The sequence below is a fragment of the Rhinolophus sinicus genome, linkage group LG06 (genome assembly GCF_036562045.2).
Source record: "Rhinolophus sinicus isolate RSC01 linkage group LG06, ASM3656204v1, whole genome shotgun sequence".
Classification (NCBI taxonomy): domain Eukaryota; kingdom Metazoa; phylum Chordata; class Mammalia; order Chiroptera; family Rhinolophidae; genus Rhinolophus; species Rhinolophus sinicus.
In genome coordinates this window covers 39,365,866-39,382,546 of record NC_133756.1, presented here as the reverse complement: position 1 = coordinate 39,382,546, position 16,681 = coordinate 39,365,866, and the positions used below count along the sequence as shown (strand labels likewise).

Below are 16,681 nucleotides of genomic sequence, written 5' to 3'. Positions count from 1 at the left end.
TCATCTAGCTTATCAAATTTGTGTACATGGAGTTGTTCATAGAATTTCTTTATTATCCTTCGGATGTCCATGGGATTTGTAGTATCGTCTCCTCTTCAATTTTTCACATTAGTAATTTGTTTTTTCTCTCTTTTTTCTTTTCCTGCATAGAGACTTACCGATTTTATTGATCTTTTCAAAGAACAAACTTGGTTTATGTATTTTTCTTTTTTATTTCTTATTTTTAATTTCATTGATTTTTGCTCTGATTATTTCTTTTCTTCTGCTTACTTTGAATTTGATTTAATCTTCTTTTTCTAGTTTCCTAAGGTGGGGCTTTAGATTATGGCTTTTAGATATTTCTTCATTTGTAATATGCCTTTAATGCTGTATATTTTCCTCCACACACTGCTTTTGCTGCATCCCAGACATTTTGACAAGTTGTATTTTAATTTTCATTTAGTTTACATATTTAAAATTTCTCTTGAGATCCTGTTTGGTACATGTATTATTTAGAAATGTGTTGTTTAATTTCCATATTTTTTGGGATTTTCCAGATATCTTTCTGTTATTGATATTTAGTTTAATTTCACTGTGATTTGAGGCAGACGTTTTATGATTTCTATTGTATTAATTTTGTTAAGGTGGTCCAGAATTTGGTGTTTCTTGGTGAATGTTTTATGGCCCAGAATTTGGTGTACCTTGGCAAATATTTCTCACAAGCTTTTGATGACTGTACATGTTATTGCGTTAAATAATCAGTAGATTTCAATTATATCTACTTGATTTATGGTTTTGTTGAGTTCAACTTTTTCCTGACTGATTTTCTCCTTTCTAGACCTGTCCATTTTTGATGCAGAGGTGTTGAAAAGTCTCCAACTGTGATAGTGGTATAATCTGTTTATTTTTGCAGTTCTATCAGTTTTGCTTCATATAATTTCACGCTCTTTTGTTAGGTGCATAAACTTTATTGATTGTTATTTCTTCTTGGAACAATGACCTTGTTATCATTATGTAAAGCCCTTCTTTGTCCTGCATAATTTTCCTTGCTCTAAAGTATGCTCTATCTGAAGTTAATATATCTATGCTGGGTTTTTTTGTGGGTTTTTTTTGACTAATATTAATATATTTTTCTTCATCCCTTTATTTCAATCTTTGTATCTTTATGTTTAAAGTGAGTTTCTTATAGACAACATATAGTTGTGTCTTTTTTATTTTTATTTTTTGTCTCCTTTAACGGTAACTTTTATTGGCGCATTGAGACATTGATGTTCATAATGAGTATTGACATATTTGGAATAATAGCTGTCATGTTTGTTACTGTTTTCTATTTGCTTCCAGTTTTCTTTGTCAACTGCTTTTGTCTTGCAGTCTTTTTCTGCGTTTTCTGGTTTTAGTTGAACAGTTTATATGATTTCATTTTCTCTCCTTTCTTAGTATATTGGTTATAGTTCTTACTTTTTATTTTTTAGTGGGTTGCCCTAGTGTTTATAATACACGTTTACAACTAATTTTGTTTTATTTTTAAATAACACTATATTCCTTCCCAGGTAGTGTAACTACCTTAAAAATAACAAAATAAACCTAATTCCTCTCTTCCATCCCTTTTATAATTGCTATCTTTAATTTCACTCATATATAAGTATTCATATATATGTAAATATATGTGTTATGTACATAAGCATAGATAATTGCATACCTTGTTTGCTATTTGTATTTTGACAGACTATCTGGTAAATCAATTAAGAATAAGAAAAATAAAATATTTTTCTTTTACTTACACTTATTTCTTTCCCAGTAATCTTTATGTAGGTCTGAGTTTTTCAACTATCTTTTATTCCTTTTCTCTAAAGAATGTCTTTTAACATTTCTGCATGGCAGATCTACTGACAACAAATTCCCTCAATGTTTATTTGTCTGAGAGTCTTTATTTCTCCATCAGTATGAAGGGTTTCACAGGATACAGAATTCTAGGTGGTGGGTTTTTTGTTTTGTTTTTGAATCTCAACACTAAGTTTTTTACTCTACCTTCTTCCTGCTTGCATGGTTTTCTAGGAGAAGTCAGATGTTATTCTTCTCTTTGTTCCTCTGTAGGCAAGGTGTTTTGTTTTTGTTTTTTACCCTGGCTTCTTTTCATGAATTTATTTTTATCTTTTATGTTCTGTATCTTAGTTTTTTTGTAGATTATTTCAAATGGACTGTCCACGTAGCAAAATCATGGTATACTTGTCCCATTATTAGCATGAGATTTTTTTTTTTCCAGGGGTTAAGGAGGGCAGTTGATGAAGAATATAAATTAAGAAAGTAAGTATATTGTTTATTACTTTTAATAGAAGTATACTAATGATCCAACTTTATGCAAAATCTGTTTTATGAATGCTAATCACTATGTTGTTTAGCCTAGAAAAAACAGATACATGCTGCGATAAATATTTCTTATTAACAGGTTGTGATTTCCATGCAGATGTTTTTCTGGGTGTTTTGAGTACTTTTCATTTTTTTATATCTATCTTCTGGCTCATTACCCTTTAGTTGTTTTGTTTTTTTTTTTAGGTTTGTGGTTTTACAGTCTACAAATATGGAATAAAAATAAAAGCTGAAAACTGGTGTTTTCAAAAAAAAGCTTTTTTTAAAAAGTACATAAATATACAGCTTTCTGAATTTTAGAAAGTGAATACATTTAAAGGGGAAGAATAAGATGTCTTTGATAACAAGTGAATCTAGACTTCTTGTTCCAAATACTTTTTTATGTCATTTGAAAGCACACAGAATTTACCATGAAAATGTTATGTTTCAAAGAATAAATCTTATTTATATTAACTTATAAACCCACTAGATTTTCTTTTCACTTGCCAGAAGATATATAATGTTCTAACTGTTCTACTGGAATCTCTCTCCTTAGTTTTTAAAGTACATTTTGTCGGTGATGTAAAATCATGGCAAGATTTTATTCAAACAGGATTTACTCAACAAATCTGTTGGCCAAATAAAAAAGTATTTTAAAAATATAATTGCTGTGTTTATGATGGGCTTAAATATATTGCAGACATTCTAAACTAAAACAGATATAAAATATTACTAATTATAATTCTTACAGAAAGATTTTTGAAATAATAAAACTTTATTTTTCTCCTTTTTTCATGATTTTATTTTATCAGAATCTTAGCAGCTTTTGTGATAATTCTAGAGTGTAGGGTACAGAATGTCATTTATTTAATAATTTCATAACTAATGCTTACAAAATAAGTTACTGCAATATAGACCATCAAACCTAATACTGTATTTTAATATACTTTACAGTAAGATTTTTTACTTAATAAGGTATCTGTATTCATAAGTATCTAAAATTACAGTGAATGAGTGTGGTGTCTAGAGGTCATTGACATAGCAAAGTATTTCTTTGAAAATTTGTTTTAAATATTTGATATATATCCTTTTGAAAAGAAATAAATACGTAGTATAAAGATTATTTACTTTTCAATATTTTAGTTATTTATTAATTATAACCTCATATAGTTTGCCTTCATGTTTTTGCCACTAATTTTTTTAAATGTAAAATGTTGGGAATAAGGATGAGACTTATAATTGATGTACATTGTATTTTATAGTGACATGGTTTTCACAGTGTGATTAAAAATGTATGATAATTTTGAAATTAGTACTTTAGTTGACATAAGCTAATGAAAGGTTTACTGACAATGATAGTGATTTCTTTTTAACTACAGAACTTCTTTGAAACTGTAATTGGAGCTGTGATGCTTTCTCTAATGTATGCTGTACTTAACACTAAATTTGCCTTTTGGGCATTATATTATTTGAACTTGATAATATACACATTTGTATGTACATTTCACAAAGTATTTGTAAAATTATCAAATTCTGAAAGGAACAAGTGCCTGGAATCTTCTTTAATGGTCATATTTAAAATTGATAGCGATTGGTAAACAGACTTTTAAGTAGGTAGAGGAGGAAATATCAATTGCAATGATTTTTAGCTTCCCTTGGTGGGCAGTACAATCATCTGGCCCCATAGCTGCAGAAATGAAATTCAGTAGGTATGACGTAGGGCCTGGGAATTTGTGTGATTCCAGTTATTCTGATGTGCAATAAAGAATGAGAAACAAAATAAATGTTGCATAAGTCAGTGTAAAACAAAATATGAAAAATTTCTACTTATCCAAAATGATTGGGATATCTGACAAACTATTTAATTGAATAGTCTGAATAACTGACCAAACATACATTATATTCTGAGAGTAGAACACCAGTTCTTAAAGAAATAGAAAAATAGTGTACTATATTTATTCCTATACTTACTGATCACATGTTAGTCTTTCCTTTGGCTAGTTATAACTTTCTATCATATAATAATGTTCTATTCAGGAATTTAAAAAAAAAGTAGTATGATTGTTTATGTACTGGCAAATAAATGCTGTTGGTGGAGGTGAATATTAATGCAATAGAGAGCATAAATATAAATTAGTCTAGTATATGAGAAAGGCTGGTTTGATTTTAAGACTGTGTAATTTATTTTAGAATTCATATCATAGCAACTGAAAAATTGAGAATGGTTTAAAAATTAAAATACATGAAACAAAAAAATGTTAACATGAACCAAAAAATATGTTTGTAGGATCCTGGGATGAGATTCAGTATTTAAATGTGAAGTTCGTTCTGAATGACCTGACAGATAAGGAAGAAATGTATACTTTGGAATAAGATTTCTTATGGTACGATAAAAAGAACACAGAGAGTGTTTGGAGTTGGTTGCTTTTTATCATAAAAGTCCTTTGTATGATCTGGTTAAAATAAAGTACTTAATATGTATAGAATCTGTAGATATTTATAGAGACTTCTGGGATGAGATAATAACAAAATTTGTCCCCACCTTCAAATACTTCATAATATAATCAAGGATTATTATTTTTTGCAAATTTATTTACTGAAAATATATTCATTACTGATTTACTTTTTTCCTCTTTCTTTGGACTTAATTTGCTCTTCTTTATCTTGTTTCCTAAGGTGGAAACTTAGAAAATTGATTTGAGATGTTTCCTGTGTATGAATTCAATGCTCACAATTTCCCTTTAAGTACTGCTTTCACGGCATCCCACATACTTTGAAAAGGTGTATTTTTATTTAGTTCAAAATAGTTTTAAATTTCTCTTGTGATTTCTTCTTTGACCCATATGTCATTTAGAAGTATGTTGTTTAATCTTAATATATTAAGGGATTTTCCAGGTCTTCTATTATTGATAGCTAGTTTAATTCCACTGTGGCCTGAAACAGACGTTGTATGCTATCCATTCTTGTAAATTTGTTAAGGTGTCTTTTATGACCCAGAATGTGGTCTGTCTTGGTGAGTATTCCATGAGAGCTTGAGAAGAATGTGTAATCTGTTGTTGGATGAAGTAATAAATAGATGCCTGTTATCTAGTTGAATAATGGTGCTGTGAGCTTCAACTATTTTCGTAGTGATTTTCAGCCTGCTGGATCTATTGTATTCTAAAAGTGCTGAAGCCTCCAACTATGATCCTGGACACATCTAGTTTTCCTTTCTAATTATGCCAGTACTGCCTCAGGTATTTTGATGCTGGTTTTAGGAACTTGCAGATATGAGGATTGTTATGCCTTCTTGTAGAATTGTCCCTTTATCATTATGTACTGCCCCTCTTTGTCCTCATTATTTTCCTTGCTCTGAAGTCTGTCCTGTATGAAGTATTATAGCTTCAGCAGCTTTCTTTTTATTAGTGTTAGCCTGGTATATTTTTCTTCATTACTTTACTTTTTCACTTATTTTTTTAAATGAAGAATTAATATTTTAATTAACCAAAGCAATATACAGATTTAATGCAATCCTCATCAAAATCCCAATGGCATTTTTTAAAGAAATAGAACGAAAAAATCATCAGATTTGTTTGGAACCACAAAAGACCCCGAATAGCCAAAGCAATCTTAAGAAGAAAAAAAAAGAAAAAACAATGCTGGAGGTATTACACTCCCTGACTTTAGCTTGTACTACAGGGAAACAATAATCAAAACAGCATGGTATTGGCAGAAAAACAGACACATAGACCAATGGAATAGAATTGAGAACCCAGAAATAAAACCACGTAAATATGGACAGATAATTTTTGACAAAGAAGCTAAAAACATACAATGGAGAAAAGGCAGCCTCTTCAATAAATGGTGCTGGGAGAATTGGAAAGCCACGTGCAAAAGAATGAAACTGGACTGCTATCTGTCACCATGTACCAAAATTAATTCAAAATGGATCAAAGACTTAAGCATAAGACCTGACACAATAAACTGCATAGAAGAAAACATAGGTACTAAACTTATGGACCTTGGGTTCAAAGAGTGTTTTATGAATTTGACTCCAAAGGCAAGGGAAATAAAAGCTAAAATAACTGAATGGGTCTATGTCAAACTTAAAAGCTTCTGCACAGCAAAAGAAACCATCGACAACATAAGAGGCCACCAACTGAATGGGAGAAGATTTTTGCAAACAGTGCCTCTGATAAGGGGCTAATATCCAAAATATACAAGGAACTCACGCAACTCAACAACAAAAAAACAAACAACCCAATTGAAAAATGGGCAGAGGACCTGAAGAGACATTTCTCCAAAGAGGACATACAAATGGCAAATAGACATATGTAAAAATGCTCAACATCACTAATCATCAGAGAAATGCAAATAAAAACCACAATGAGATATCACCTCACCCCAGTTAGAATGGCTGTCATCAACAAGACAAATAGTAACAAGTGTTGGAGAGGTTGTGGAGAAAAAAGAACCCTCATACACTGTTGGTGGGAATGCAGACTAGTGCAGCCACTATGGAAGGCAGTGTGGAGGTTCCTCAAAAAATTAAGAGTAGAATTACCATATGACCCAGCAATCCCTCTCCTGTGTGTCTACCCCAAAAAACTGAAAACATTTATACATAAAGACAAGTTTGCTCCAGTGTTCACTGCAGCTTTATTTACGGTGGCCAAGACATGGAAACAACCAAAATGTCCTTCGATAGATGAATGGATAAAGAAGTTGTGGTATATATATACAAAGAAATACTATTCGGCAGTAAGAAAAGGTGAAATAGGACCATTTGTGACAACATGGATGGCTCTTGAGATTATAATGCTAAGTGAAATAAGTCAGACAGAAAAAGCAGAGAACCATATGATTTCACTGATGTGTGGTATAAAAACCAAAAACAACAAAGGAACAAGACAAACAAATGAGAAACAAAAACTCAGACATAGACAATGGTTTAGTGGTTACCAGGTTACCAGAGGGTAAGGGAGGAGGGCGGTGGTAGATGAGGGTAAAGGGGATCAAATATATGGTGATGGAAGGAGAACTGACTCTGGGTGGTGAACACACAATGTGATTTATAGATGATGTAACACAGAATTGTACACCTGAAATCTATGTAACTTTACTAACAATTGTCACCCCAATAAGCTTTAATTAAAAAAAATTATTCACATACCATAAAAGTCACCCTTTTCAAGTGTCAATGCAGTGAAAAATATTTTAAAACAAAAACAATAACTTGTTTGTTTATCAGTACTTTTTCGTGTTACTGTGCTCTGTGATATCAGTTTTAAGGCATTAAGAGTAATCCATTGACTGTGTTGCAATATTTTATTTAGTTAAAACTCTCCTTGAAGACGTTTAGGATGAATCATGTTTTTGCTATTATATACAATACTTAACGAATGTCTGTTAGCATTACCTTTTTTCATATCCATCAATTATTTTACATTTATATTGTGGTATAAGTGACATATTAATTACAGGTGTACAACATAATGATTCAATAGTTTTATATATTGCAAAATGATCACCACAAAACATCTAACTAACATTTGTCACCACATATAGTTACAAAATTGTTTTTTCTTGTGAGGAGAACTTTTAAGATCTACTCTCTTAAAAACTTTCTAATATGCAGTACAGTATTATTAACTATAATCACCATGCTGTACATTACATACCCATGATTTACTTATTTTATATCTAGGTATTTGTACCTTTTGAATATCTTCACTCATTTTGCCTGCTACCACCCCTTCCTCTGGCAACCACCAATCTATTTTTTTTGTTTTGTTTGTATCTATGAGTTCATTTTTGTTGTGTTTTCTTGTTTGTTTATTTGTTTTTTTGATATGTATTTATGCACCAAAGAAGTGTGAAATACATAGTCAGCTTCAGCTTTATATGAAGAAATGGGATCTCTGCTATTCCACGTTGATGTGTGTTGGTCATTCAGAGGTTTTGTTTTGAGTTTATGAGCTAAATAATTTAACTTTTGATAAGGCATTAAGATTGGATCACTGGTAACAATTGTACCACACTAACACAATATGTTGATAGGGGGAAACTGTGAAATAGGGTATGAGGGAATATATGTGAACTCTATGAACTTTCCTCTCAATTTTTCTGTAAATCTAAAACAGTATCTAGTAATTAAATAAAAAAATCACTTGACTATAAAAAAGGAATAGAAAAAAAAACACGTTTGTTTTGTATATGACTGTCACTTTGCAGATTTCTCGCAGAATTGTTTTTTACTTTAAAAATTGGATTCTATAGCTAAAACTTTTTATCACCTCTTGTCCGTCTTGAATCATTTTTTTCTTGTACCTTAGATATGGTCTTTCATAAGTCCTTGTTATAAACTGGAGTTACCCTACATTTAGGTCACTTTGGAAAAGTAGGTGTTTCAAAGGAGACCCTGAAGAAAGACTTCTTAAGAGCGTTTCTAAATAAGGAGTTCAAATGATGGATGCATTTAGACATTGTCCTTCATTTCAGTAGCTACAGAGCTTGATGAGTTTGTAAGCGTTTATTCATATCTATTTATTCCATATCTGGCTCTTCATATTTGGAAGACTGGTTTACTTACAGTTTAGGCTAGTCTTTGTCAATGTGTCCATGGATTGCAGGGGTGTCCAAACTGCGGCCCGCGGGCCAACTGCGGCCTGCAATCCATTTTTTATTGGCCCACAGCAAATTCCAAAAATATATTTAGTTTACTTAAATAAACCCGGTGAGGCAATACGTACTTCACCTCGAGTGAGTGGCCCGACTGCTTGTGTATTTTACCGCATATGACCCTTGGAGAAAAACGTTGAAAAAAGTTTGGACACCGCTGAGTCCTAGAGGCATGCAAAATTACAAATTCCTTGGCCAGCAGCCCAGAGACTCTGATGACATAGATATGATATGGGGACCAGGAAATGCGCCTGTTGATGCATTCCTTAGGTGATATTTAGAGTTTGAAGATTATAGTTGTAGGCCTTGGCCAGGACATAAAAAGTAGCCAGTCTTTTTAAAGAGTGCAAAGGTTTATCTGGATGTTCACATTAATTCTCATTTCCCCCATATGGTAGAAATAGAAATGGGGAAGGTGGTTAATCTTACCAAACGCGCTCAGATAGGCCACTGGAGCTTTTGTATTCTCTTTTAAACTATCACTGAGTGACTGCCTTCTATGAAAGCTGAAATTAACCACAGTAAGAGAAATTTCATATATATGACAAATACTATATAAAATTATGCAAAACAGCTCTGATGCAAAAGTTTTAGACAAACTTAATCAGTCAAGTTTTGAAGCTATTAGAATTCTAGATCTTAATTGCCTAATTGAATTGAACATAAATATAGTGTGATTGCAAATTATCTCTTCAGGAAATAAATATTTATAACAGTTGAAGCCCTGTATTGCACCTTCATTTCATTTAGCTGCATTTTTTAGCCTCTCCCACAAAAGATTCCCTTTTCCTGACTTGGGAATTCATCATTCAATGTATTTCTTTGTTCAGCAGTATTTTTTTGAGCAAAATTATTATAGAAAGTATGGTACGGTATAGTTTTCTTTGTGTTTTTTTTCAGTTGTCTTGCCAAGAGGCGATGTTTATATTGCAACTCTTTCACTGAATTCCATCCTCAAAGTATTCTAGGAAAAAGGAGGTTTTTCATTTACTGATTTAGTTTATTGGTGAGGGCAATGATACATTTTGAGATGTAAATCTTAGTAGTCATTTAAGATGCTTTGAGATAGAAGGTTTTATGGGAATTCTTTTTTTTTTTTTTAAATTACTTTTCTACCCATTTTTCTTACTATCTATTAGCAAATATTTTTATTTACATATAGAATTAGTTTTGGAAGTTGAAAAAGCTTTGATAGCAGTTTACCATTTTTTTCTAGATGTTTCATGGAACCATCACAGAAGAGCTAACCAGTCATGAAGAATGGAGTCACTATAATGCAAACATTATAGAAGATCAGAAAGATTTTGTTTTTGTGAAGTTCAGTGGTCTTCATTTAAAATCTATGGAAAATTTGCAATCTTGTATCTCTCTTAGAGTATGCATCTTCTCAAACAATTTTATTACAGATATTCATGCACTTCAAAATTGTATAAAATTAATCAAACTTGATCTCCATGGAAATCAGGTAAGCAACAGCCATTTCAGATATTTCCATATAAATTAAATTACATTTAATAAGCATTTATGTTATCTATCCACAATATTTCTCCCTTATAGTCTTTTGTATAATATGAACAAACATTTAAACATAAATAAAAATATGAAATGTATAAATACAACATTTAAAATATAAGCAAACTTTTAAATTAAAAGTGTGTGATTTGTTTTATTTTACTTCTTAAATCATTAGTCTAGGTTAGGAATACTTCTTGACTCCTTAATTCTGTTTTGATGACACATAACTGACATATAACATCATTTTAATTTCAGGTATACAATGTAATGATGCGATATTTGTGCGTATTGTGAAATGAACACCCCAGTATCCTACTTAACATTTGTCACCACATAGTTACAAATCAGTTCTGTAGTTACAGTATTTTCTTTCATTTGGTTAGTTGCCCTTTCATTTCAGTGGTGGTTTTCTTTTGCTATGCAGAAGCTTTTTATTTTTATGTGGTCCCACTTGTTTAGTTTTGCTTTTTGTTGCCTTTGCTCTCGGTGTCAGACTCAAAAATAAAACATCACCATGGCCAGTGTCAAGAAGCTCATTGCCTATGTTTTCTTCTAGGATTTTTATGGTTGCAGGTCTTACTTTCAAGTCTTTAATCCTTTTTGAGTTAATTTTTGTATATTATAAAAGATAGTGGTCTAGTTTCATTCTTTGGCCTGTGTCTGTCCAGTTTTCCCAGCATCATTTATTAAAGAGAATATACTTTTCCTATCGTATATTCTTGGATCCTTTGTTGTAAATCAATTGATCATATATGTGTGCATTTTTTTCTGGACTCTTTATTCTGTTCTATGGAACTATGTGTCTGTTTTTATGCCAATAGCATACTGTTTCATTACTATAGCTTTGTAATATATTATAATTTGAAATCAGGGAGCTTGATGCCTCCAGCTTTGTTCTCTCTGAACATTGCTTTGGCTATTCAGGGTCTTTTGTAGATCCATATAAATTTTAGGATTGTTTCTTCTATTTCTGTAAAAATAAAATGCCATTGAAATTTTTCATAGGGGTTGCACTGAACTGTAGAACGCTTTGGATAGTATAGGCATTGTAACAATCTCAATTGTCACAATCCATGGTCGTGGAATATATTTTCATTTATTTATGTCTGCTTCAGTTTCTTTAATAATGTCTTGTCGTTTTCAGCATACAGGTATTTCACCAATGTGTTGCATCACATTGTTCGATTTGATTTTTTAATGCTTTATGTAAGGAAAGTATTTTAGAAAACTTCAGAGAGGCAGCCTATTACAAAGGAATTTTTACTGAACAAAGTATATGTTTACTCATTTAATTACACTAATAATGATAGCTTATTCCAGATGTCCAGTGTATTATGTTTTTACACCAGTCATCATTTGGATAATTAGAAATTCTGTTCTTACTTATTGATGAGAAATTTGTCACTTGGGAAAATACTGAATTTTAGATGATGTTTAATATATTTTAGTTTCCATGCAATTTATAGGAATTTTATATTTGTATTTAAAGTATTATTATTCATAATATTTCAGGTAAAAATTCTACCAGATACCAAGTTTTGGAGGGGATTGAAGAATCTAAAACTTCTCTATCTTCATGACAATGGGTTTGCAAAGTTAAAGAATGTATGTATGTTATCTGCCTGTCAAAGCCTTATTGCTCTCACTATGTTTGATTGTCCAGTAAGTTTTATAAAAGGATATAGACATGTTCTTGTCAATAGTATATGGACTCTCAAAGCACTGGATCATCATGTGATTTCTGATGAAGAAATAATTCAGAACTGGCATCTTCCTGAAAGATTCAAAACGTATAACCAACGGCTTTTCTTTAATTTCTCCCCGGCTTTGAAAAAGGTACATGCTTTCATTAGGGTTTGTTTTAAGTAAATTTATAGAAATACATTTTTAGCTTCTTAGGATTATGCCTAAATTATATAAAACTAGTATTTTGCATCAGTTATGTAAGATACCATATAGTAATAAATATATTAGTAATGTGTTATAACTGAAATTTATAAAATGTTTGTATGTTTACTGCATGAAAATTGTTGAGCAGAAAAATGTCAAATTGTAGAGAAACATTATATATATATATATATATATATATATATATATATATATATATATATATTCATATATATTTGGTCTCCATTATGTTTTAATAGCTTTAAGGATATCAAGCTTACATACTTTAAATTCCCCCATTTTACATGTATGATTCAATTATTTTAGTAAATTAACAGTACTGCATAACCATCTCCAAAATCCAATGTTAGAAATTTCCACCACTCCAAAAGTTTCTCTCATTCCCATTTGCAGTTAATCCCCACTCCCAACCCCAGTCCTAGATAACCATTGATCTGTTTTCTGTCTATAAATTTGCATTTCTAAACTTTGTATATAAAGGAATTATACAATATGTAGTCTTTTGCATCTGCCTTCTTTCAGTTAGTGTGATGTGTTTGAGGCTCATTCATGTTGTAGCATGAATCAGTAGTTTGTTCTTTACGGTTGCTGAGTAATATTTTATTACATAGAATATACCGTATCTTCTTTGTCCGTTCACCAATTGATGAACATTTGGATTATTTTCAGTTTTTGCTATTATGAATAATGCTGTTATGAATACCTACTTACATGTCTTTATGTATATACATAAGTTTTCGTTTTTCTTGGGTAGATTCTCAGGAATGCAGCTGCTGGGATGTATGGTAAGTTTATGTTTAACTTGTTAAAAAAACTGAATTGCTTTCTAAGAAGTGGAAACCACCAATGTATTAGAGGGTTCTAGTTTCATTATGTCTTTGCAACTTCTTAGTATTTTCTGTGTTTTGCACTGTAGACATTCTGGTTGATGTGAGGTGGTATTTCATTTGTGGTGTTATTTTTTATTTTCCTAATGAGTCATGATGATAAACATCTTTCCATCTGCTTGTAACTATTCATGTATTTTAGTTGTTGAAATGTCTGTATAGATTTTTTTGCCTATTTTTAAAGTGACTTGTTTGTCTTACTGAGTTGTAAGAGTAGATATCTGGATATAAGTCTTTTATCAGATATGTGAATCACAAATATTTTCTCCCAACCTGTAGCTTGTCTTTGCATTTTCTTAGTGGTTTCTTTTAAAGCAGAACATTTTTGAGTTTTATGAAGTCTAATTTTATGAATTATTTTATGGATTGTGCTTTTGGTGTTGTATCCAAGAACTCTGCCTAATTTTAGGTCACAGATTTTTTTCTCCTATGTTTCCTTTTATGGGCTTAATAATTATAGTTATGAAATTTAGATCTGTGTTTTATCTTGAATGAATTTTTATGTGTGACGTGAAGTAAGGTCTAAGTTTATTATTTTGCATGTAAGTATTCATTTATAACAGCCCCATTTGCTGAAAATATTATTCTTTTCCCAATGAATTTTCTTGATATCTTTGTAAAAAATCAATTGGCCATAAGAATGTAAGAGTTAATTTCTGGACTCTTAGTTATATTCCAGTGGTCTCTATATCTATCTTTATACCATTACCACCCAGTTTTAATTATTGTAGCTGTGTGGTTACATTTTGAAACAGGAAAGTCTGAGTCTTCCAACTTTGCCTTCCCTCCCCCCCATACTGCTTTGGTTATTCAGATTCCCTTGTGTTTACAAATTAATTTTAGTATGAGCTTGTCAATTTTGACAATGCTTCCCTTTGGTATAGTGATAAGGAGTCCATTAAATTTATAGATCATTTGTGGAGAATTGCCATCTTTAAAATAGTGAGTATTCTTGTTCTTGAATGTGACCTATTTCTCAATTTATTTAGATGTTCTTTAATTCTCTCAGTAATGCTTTGTAATTTTCATTGTACAAGTCTTGCACTGATTTTGTTGAAATTTATTTTTAGGTATTTTATTTATTTTGATTGTGAGTGGAATAGTTTTCTTAATTTCATATTTGGATTGTTTGTTGCATACACACACTCTAGTGTGTGTGTGTGTGTGTGTGTGTGTGTGTGTGTGTGTTGTATGTGTGTGTGTGTAATTGATGTTTTTATAATCTTATGTCATGCCACTATTCTCACTTCTTAGTTCTAGAAGTTTTATGTGGATTCAAAATACTTGTTTTTTAATTGAAAGTTGATCTTAATTTTTTCAAGTCTTCATATTTGAATGAGTTCATTGAGAGATAGTTTTATTGTTTTTTCAATGCCTTATAAGACAATTTGGATTATTAATGGAAGAAGATAAAAATATTCAATTCCTAAACAATTAATTTGGTGACACAGGCATGTACAATCATCATTTTATGTTGATTTTTATAATGTTGCAAGAAGCTGTTGGGAAACTTTATCTAGGTGGAGGTTATAAAATACTTAAATGGCTAGATAAAAATGTAAGAAAAATGCTTCATGACATAAGAATATTAGAACAAATAAATTTTATGAGTTCAAAAGAGAGGGTAAACTCTACAGGTATTAGAAAAAATCAGGTAAAAGGTATAGGAAGTAAAAAAGTGTGTTGCATAATAATGTTTATTATATATTCTAAATATATATATACAAATCTACATATAAATGCATTGAAAATTGATGAAGAACTCATTGGACACTGGCGATCACATCAGAGAGGGTGTATAAACAACAGATAGTGATTATTCATGGGAAGGCTGGACATTAGGAAGTTGAAAGACTTTTTATAACTGCATATGAGTCTTTATGTAAAAAAAAAAAGGTATATTCATGATTTTGTGATAATAGTTGTAAAAATTAGGGAAATGAAAAACAAGGCAGGATGCATGTCTGGGTGTTTTAACCTGGGCGCTAAAGGGAGAATTTCACTTAGGTATTCTCATTGTGTGGTATGGTATAATCCAAGGTGGGGACATTCATGACCCTTTTAAGGACAATCAAAAATGACTGAGGTTCATTTAAGGAATTAATGGGAAGTTAGGGGATGGTATTGAAAAGAACCTTGAATGGCGTACCAAGGCATATAGACTTCTTAGTGAATGCAATGAAGTTATTTGAGTAGGAAAATTAGAGTGGTTCTGTCATAGTTGGTGGTCTATGAATAAATGGTATTGACAAAGTTTTTTTTAAAAAAAGATTAATCCAGTACTTTGCTAGCAGATTAATAGGGGTTAGGAGGCAGATGAGAGCAAAAAGTAAATTACTGTAGGCAAAAAATGATATAAAGGTTGATATAGGCAGACAGCCAGTGGCAGAAACAAAGAAGACAACATAGAGGGCAGACACTCAGTAAAAGCCATTGTGGTAGGCATTTTGTATATTTTATTCCTTCATTTCTTCACCAAATATGCATTGACCGCCTAATACATGAGAGGGTTTATTCTGGACTCAGTGGTAAATAATATGATTAAGGTCCCGCTTTCATGAAGTTCAGTGTAAAGACACAGGAAATAAAATTGTCAGCCAAAAAAAACAAAAAACAAAAAACAAAAAATAGAATTCCAGATAATGTTAATTTCTAAAGAAAAGAAAAGAAAGCAGTGACATATTATGGAAGGAGTGGAGATTTGGGCTACTTTAGCTAGATGGATGGGGAAGGACTTTCTGAAAAATAGATTATTTATTCTTTGGTATGTTCTTGGTCTTGGAAAGGTATTGCTCTTATTTCACAGAACATAATATATAGTGAGTTTTAGCAACTTATACAGTATCAGATGTCTGGCCAGTCATCTTAATATCAGATAAAGTAAACTTAAGAGCAAAGGAAATTATTCATTATATAATGATAATCTGTTTAAACTACGAAGAAGTGATAGTAATTTTAAATGTGAATGCACCAAACAACAGAGCTACAAAATATTTGAAGCAAAAACTGATATATCCAAAATGAAAAATAGAGAAACACATGATCACAGTTGGAGACATCAAAACTCCTCTCTCAACAATTGGAACAACTAGACAGAAAATCAGGAAAGATATAGAAAAAATCAGCAACCCCATTGACCAACAGAATTTAATTGACATTTATGGAACATTCCAGCCAACAACAGTAGTATGCACATTCTTTTCAAGTGCTCATGGAAACATATATAGGCCATATTCTATTTTATAAAACAAACCTCAACAAATTTAAAGAATTTAAATCATGTGGGTGTGTTCTCTGACCACAGGAAGATAAGTGGAAAATCTCCAAACACTTGGAAACTAAACACCACACTTCTAATAAATCCATATGTCAAAGATGTGTTATCA

General features: G+C 31.2%; 1 protein-coding gene across 1 annotated transcript in view; it reads left to right on the top strand.

Moving 5' to 3' along the window:
• Positions 1–16,681, top strand: part of LRRIQ3 (leucine rich repeats and IQ motif containing 3) — a 144,727-nt gene that overhangs the window by 4,953 nt on the left and 123,093 nt on the right. Inside the window, exons 2-3 of the mRNA XM_019743761.2 lie at positions 10,202–10,450; positions 12,013–12,336. Of these exons, the coding sequence (XP_019599320.2) occupies positions 10,202–10,450; positions 12,013–12,336 (573 nt within the window). The remainder of the gene's footprint in view (positions 1–10,201; positions 10,451–12,012; positions 12,337–16,681) is intronic.